This window comes from Fringilla coelebs, assembly GCF_963513975.1.
Source record: "Fringilla coelebs genome assembly, chromosome: 20".
Taxonomy (NCBI): domain Eukaryota; kingdom Metazoa; phylum Chordata; class Aves; order Passeriformes; family Fringillidae; genus Fringilla; species Fringilla coelebs.
The window spans coordinates 2296975-2303177 of NC_140046.1; the positions used below are offsets into that span (position 1 = coordinate 2296975).

A 6203-nucleotide genomic window follows, 5' to 3' on the forward strand; every position below is an offset into this window, starting at 1 on the left:
CTGGGAAATCCCCTCCAGCCCCTCCTGGCCCTGGCTTTTGTCCCTCTCCATCAGGAATGGTCAGGTTTTCCTGCCTGGCAGCTGCAAGGGGAGCTCAGGACAGCTCGGAGCTGTGGGGCACGGCCAGGACAGGATTCCCTCCATCCCTCCCTCCATCCCTCCATCCCTCCCTCCATCCCTGCAGGCCCTGTGCCCACAGCTCTGCATCCCGGATTTCTGCTCCCTCCTTTTCCCCGGCTGGCATCCGTCAGTCTCTGCAGTGCCACCCCCTGGCAGGCCCCGCAGAGGTGACAGGAGCTGCCAGCTGCAGGGATCCTGCAGACCCCAGAAAAACCCAAACCCCCCAAATCCCAGCGGGGCAGGCACAGGGTCCACACCCAGCACTGAGGGACAGGCAGGAGCTCAACCCCGGGGGCAGAAACAGCCACAGCAAAACAAAACAACTCTCCCTGTCCCTCTCCCTTGCCTTGCTGGAAACACTTTGCCTGGAAATCAGTTCTAGGTGGAAAGGAGAGTGGAATCACCCCGGGAAAGGCTGAGCTGGGGTTTGGGGAGCCCAGCAGCACTGCCCAACATCCCCAGCTCTGACGTGGGACCTTTAAGCAAAGCCAGCTGTGTGCTGAGGGAGATGAAAGCCCCAAATCAGACAGGATAAGCACAGCATTAGTGTGGGATACGCCACTCATTTCTGATTTAAATTACTGTTTTTACTTCCTGGACTCATGGGAGAGTGAGGATGTGAGGAAAATGAAGAGTTTAGACATGGACATTCCTTCACCAAAGACTGGCAAGAAATGGTGCTGAATGCAGCTGAGGTCATTACCAGCACTGCTTTCAGGGTGATCAGCTTCCTGCTGATTTGTTTTCCTTGTATCCTGGGCAGATTATCTCCTTACAGGTTACCTGCAGGATGAGGGATTAAATCCCACAGCCCTCACTGCTGGGTGTGTGCAGGGCTGCTGAGGGGAGCAGGGCAGTGCCACAGGGGTGGGATGGTTTTTGGTTTAGGGGAAAGCTGACTTTCTGCTGTTTCCCTGTACTTTGTGTATGGATCTGTCCTTAGCAGAGTGCCACTGCTGTGGTGTTTGCAGGGGGTTAAATAGCCCAGGTGAGGCAGTGGAAGTGCAGGAATGTTCAGCAGAGAGCAGAGCAGGCACTGCCCCTCCAGCTCCTGAGGCTGCTCTCCATCCCAGACAAGTCTCAGATAGAACCAGAGAAAGGTTTGGGTGGGAAGGGACCCTAAAGCTCATCTCATCCCCCTTGCCATGGGCAGGGAGCCCTCCCACTATCCCAGGCTGCCTCAAGCCCCATCCAGCCTGGCCTTGAGGATTTCCAGGGATGGGGCAGCCACAGTTTCTCTGTTCTGGTCTCTCACCACCCTCACAGGGATCATTTTTTTCCAGTGTCCCATCTAAACTTCTCTTCCCATTTAAAGCCATGCCTCCTTGTCCTGTTACTCTATGCCCTTATAAAAAGTCCTTCTCCAGCTCTCCTGCAGCCCCTCCAGGTCCCCTTTCCCCCTTGGCAGCAGAGGAATTTGCCCAAAACTCCTGTCCAGCCCAGGCTGCCCACACCAAGCCGTGCTCAGGGTCTCACATCACAACTCCCCAGAGCATTTCTTGTCTCCTGTCACCACTGTCACCCTGGGGGAGGATTCCTGGGCCATCCCCGGGGCTCTGCCTCCTGTCCCTGCTGCGTGTCCCTGCTGAGAGCTGCCAGGGCGGCTGCACGTGGCCACCGAGTCAACTGCAGGGTTCAAGTGGCTCACGGAGAGGCCAGGGCTGGAAACCATGCCCTGCACACAGAGATCCTGCTGCCGGGAGATTAGGGAGCACTAAAGGCTCCTGGAGGTCAGAGAGGGGAGGGTGGGTGTGACCAGGAGAGGGGGAGCCACAGCCAGGCTGCTTTCTCTTCTGCTTTGGGGCATTTTCTCTTTGGCTTGGAAAAGCTGAGTTGTTTAGGTCCATTTGGGCAGGGTAAAGGGCTGTGGATAGTCCTGGTGTTCCCAAGGCAGGGAATGGCAGTGGGTGTGCACTGCTGGTGCACACTCTGCCAGTGAAAGGTTTGCCATCATCTGCAGTTGTACCCTTCATACCCTGCTCAGTCCAGGCCTGGGATCCCCACCATGGAATCCTGGCACGTCCTGAGGTCCCGGGGAAGGGCAGCAGGTAATGTCTCCATCTTTGGCCCAGCTGCAGAGAGGTGGAACCAGGAGCTGGCGTTCCTCGGGAGCGATTCCCAAACCAGCCCGGGAAAGGACGATGAGCAAACCTTAGAGCAATGCAGCAACGAAGGGATTTGTCACTAAAGCATCTGTCTGGCGGCTCTGGGGGTTTGTCCCAAACGCTAACCAGGAGCTGCTCTCTCTCTCTCTTGCAGAGCTTCAGCGAGAGGGAAGCATAGAGACGCTCAGTAACAGCTCGGGCTCCACCAGCGGCAGCATCCCCCGCAACTTCGACGGCTACCGGTCCCCCCTGCCGACTAACGAGAACCAGCCCCTGAGCCTGTTCCCCACGGGATTCCCCTAGAGCCGCCGCCCCTCAGGGACGCTTCCAGCCAGCCCCTGAGCCCGTTCCCCGCGGGATTCCCCCGGAGCAGCCGCCCAGCAGGGACGCACCCGGCCAGGGGAACGAGCCGCCTCTCCCCCAGTCAATCCCGCTGTGTCCGTCACCTGCCGGCTCCCGGGATGGTTCTCGTTACCCTGATGAATATTGATGACTCCTAAACCTTCCTGAAGCATCCTCATGAAATCTTGACTCTGTGTTCCTGTGCAATACGAAGAGGCTCCATCTTCAGTCCTGATAGCTCTGCAGCTTCTCTTGTCGCTGTCTTCAGGAAGAGGTTGGGTGAGGAGAAATACTCCTAAGCCATCTTGGGTCAAGCACAAGGTTTCACAACTGTTCTCTGCTTTTTTCGTGCTGAGAGATGAATCTCTGTAAGTCAGAGGAGCTCTCACCATTTGTGAAAGTGCCAAGCATTATTGGATGAACTGGAGAGACTGGAAACTGGAGGACTTTCTGTGGACAGGGTTGATGATGTTATTCCTTCCTCATCGTGTCTCCTTGCTGCCCTTCTTCCCCTCTGATACTCATCGATGCCAGGAGTATTACCAATGGAAATGTTTCTTCTTTTTGTTCTTTGGAAGAATTCTCTCTCTCGCTCCGATTTTCTTCTAGTCATGTATTTTAGAAATGTACTTAATTGACTAATTGCAGTCACGGATTTCTCATATTTGGTTATAAAAGTTGTTCATTGGAACTCAGATTATCTGTCCAGAAATGCATGTGTCATTGAATAAATCTAAGTTAAACAAGAAACTGCCTAAATGGCAATGTTCATGGAGTGTTACTGGGCTGACTGTGGGCTTTGTGTATCTCCCTGGACCAGACTCTGTGTGTATTTGCTGCCTTGAGGGCTTTAATTAAAGCCATCAGTGGCTGTTGTGCAGCCAGTCTAGCATGGTTTTGCCTCCCCATTTCCTTGTCCTCGTGTGCACAGACAGGATTTTTAAAAACAAGGTATTGAGGTGGTGTGCCTTGCACCCATTTGGCTCCTCTGCAAACCAGCACCCAGCTCCCTGCTCTGGCTGGGGCCCTGTTTCTTCATCCCACTGATCTCAGTGGACAAGGACCAGGTGCAGGAGGCAGAGGCACCCATTTCCATCCATTCTGCTGTAGGATCACGGATCAGAGGCTGTGCAGAGCAGCCTGACCCTCTGCACCCTTCTGAACGTGCACAGTCAGAGCTAGCGCTGCATAACCCTGCTGATAAAACAGTTCTGGGCTCACACATCATAACCACACAAATTCCTACATCTCAGCCAACTTGTGTCTAGAAGCAGAGCGAGATGGGGCTGTCAGCTTATGAAATTTCCTTCCCACTACTTGTTTTTAATAGAAGCCGTTTGAGTCATGGCAGGGAGAGGAAACTATCGAAACCCACAAATCTTACAGCTCCAGCCAGCCACACCAAGGGATGCAGAACCAACCACCCTCTTCCTACTCCATCCCCAAACACCCAGTTCAGTCTTGGGCTTGGTTTGGGTTGGTTTTGTTGGTTTTTTTCTTGCTTTTGACTGTAACACAGCCACTCAGAAGGTTTTGTTTTCTTCAGGCTTGGAAACCGCTAATAAAAAGCGAGAGTTTACAGCAATAATTTCAGTTTCTTGCTTGGTTTTCAGTCAGTCTCTTCTCAAGCAAAAAAATAACTTCCTTGGGATGAAATCAGAGGAGAGTTTTGCCTCTAAGTAAGTACTTGCAGCTCCGGCCTGCTGGCTATATCTGCTGTAATGTTATGTTCCTTTTTGTCTGTAAAATAAAGGCTTGAAGTACAGGGTTGAGGGCAGGACTGGCACCGCGGACAAATGGGACTGCAGGGTCAAGTCAGTCCACACCAGTCAGGGTTTTTAACACAGTTCAAGCCAAGGTCAGCTCCAAAAGTTCAAACAAAATCCAGATTAACACATACAGAAGGGATTGTGTTGTCACCGTGATGCTTGTTTCCTTTCAGGCTTTCCAAGGAGCGGGGACAGGGACAAAGTTCTCCTGGAGGAAGGAAGGAGGCTCTTCTCCCTCCTGCCTGAGACAGCCTGGCTGCTTCTGGCTGAGCACTCCGAGTGGGATAGCACATAACACAGAGTGGTGTCATTGCAAATGTATTTGTTGTTGGCAGGCATTAAATCACTTTTTATAAGTGCTGCAATATGGCCATGTGGAAATTCCCAGTCTGCAAGAAGCTCCTTTGAATCAGGATGTTTTGTTTAAAGTGGGGGGGAAGAGATTCAAAAAAACCCTACAAACTGGGGCTGTACCAAAATATTTTCAGTCTGGTTCATTGAAAAGAATGTCCTAAATTCTCTGCTGCTGATAGCCCTGTAGCCAAGCTGTTAAGACAGCCTAGAGCCTAAAAAAAAAAAAAAATAAGCATTGCCACGAGGTGGCTAATTTAACTTTAATTTGATACTTTCACAGATGACCCAGCAGAATAACCACTGAGTTCCAGCTCTTCTGTGAGCCAGAGAAAACTGAGTGTGCTGCAGTGATGACTGTATAGGATCTGATTCATTGATAACTCCATGAGGTCTGAATTATCACCAACTCCAAGGTCTGCAGGGTCTGATTTCATGATAATTTTATAGGATTTCGTTCAATTTTATAATAACTCTGTAGGATCTGATTCATTAGTAACTCTGTTTAATGCAGCACATCCCTGCACTCTGCTCTTCACTCACGCCACACCGCCCTTCCTCCTCCTCACCCTCAGCAGCCCGATGAAAACTCATTTCCAGGCACCAGGAGAGAACATTTCTGTTCCTTGATAAGTCTAGAAGCTGCTCTCAAGGGAGGTTCCCCCCTGGCTTTAACAGAACCAGGTTTTCAGGCTAGGAACTTGATCCAAACCCCGCTTACAAACACCCAGAGCTCGGGGTCTTCGCGGGGCGAGCGGCTCCTGCCGCGGTGGAAATTCTCCAGGTGAGTTTCTGACACGCCAGGTTCTCCAGCACAGCAGCTGGCAGCCCAGCAAGAATGTTGTGCCATGATATAAACCAAAGAGCCCGAGAGACACGGGGACTGGCAGGTTTTTAAACTCTTTCCAGTAGTTGTAAGCCGAGGGCTCCTGCTGAGTTCAAAAGGCAAAACGTCTCATTTAAAGTGGGGCAGACTGTATATCACTCTGGGCATAAAGTGGGGCTCTTCTATTAAAAGTTGAGTTCAGATTTCATGAATTAACATGAAATATTGCTTTCTTATCCTACCCTGGTTTCTGTAATACACACACGCGTGTAGCAGGCTTAAATCATGGGAGGGGGACGTTGGGCTGTTGGAAAAGGAGTGGGAACTCAGTGGTTTTCCATCATGACAGCTTGGAGTTCAAATGAAATCAGATCTCAGGAGCAGTCCGGGGCCTGGGTGTAACCATCAGGGTTTCCTGGTGCTTTGCAGAGCACGTGGAGCTCAGGCTTTGGTGGCTTTGCTGGGGATGCTGAGCCCAGGCAAAGCCCATCCTGTCCCTGTCCCTCTGAGGGGACAGACTCTGCTTTGTCCTGCCCTGAGCAGCGTTCCCCAGGCCCAGAATATTTGCTGGGACAAGGCAAAGGGCTGGCCAAGGGCAAAACACTGCCAGGGTCTCCATCCTCCTTCCTCAGCAAGAACCCAGAGCAGAGTTTGGCCGACGCACCCCGCAAAGCGCAGCTGTGAAATCCC

General features: G+C 51.9%; 1 protein-coding gene across 6 annotated transcripts in view; it reads left to right on the forward strand.

The window, feature by feature from the left end:
* BCAS3 (BCAS3 microtubule associated cell migration factor) overlaps window positions 1-3317 on the forward strand; it is a 293342-nt gene extending 290025 nt beyond the window's left edge. For 4 of the 6 annotated variants that reach the window (XM_084218873.1, XM_084218875.1, XM_084218874.1 and 1 more), the window contains one exon: window positions 2380-3317. In XM_084218873.1, the coding sequence (XP_084074999.1) occupies window positions 2380-2528 (149 nt within the window). In that variant the 3' untranslated portion in view covers window positions 2529-3317. The remainder of the gene's footprint in view (window positions 1-2379) is intronic. The other 2 variants (XM_084218877.1, XM_084218878.1) reach the window with 2 other exon arrangements.
* Window positions 3318-6203: the final 2886 nt, after the last annotated feature.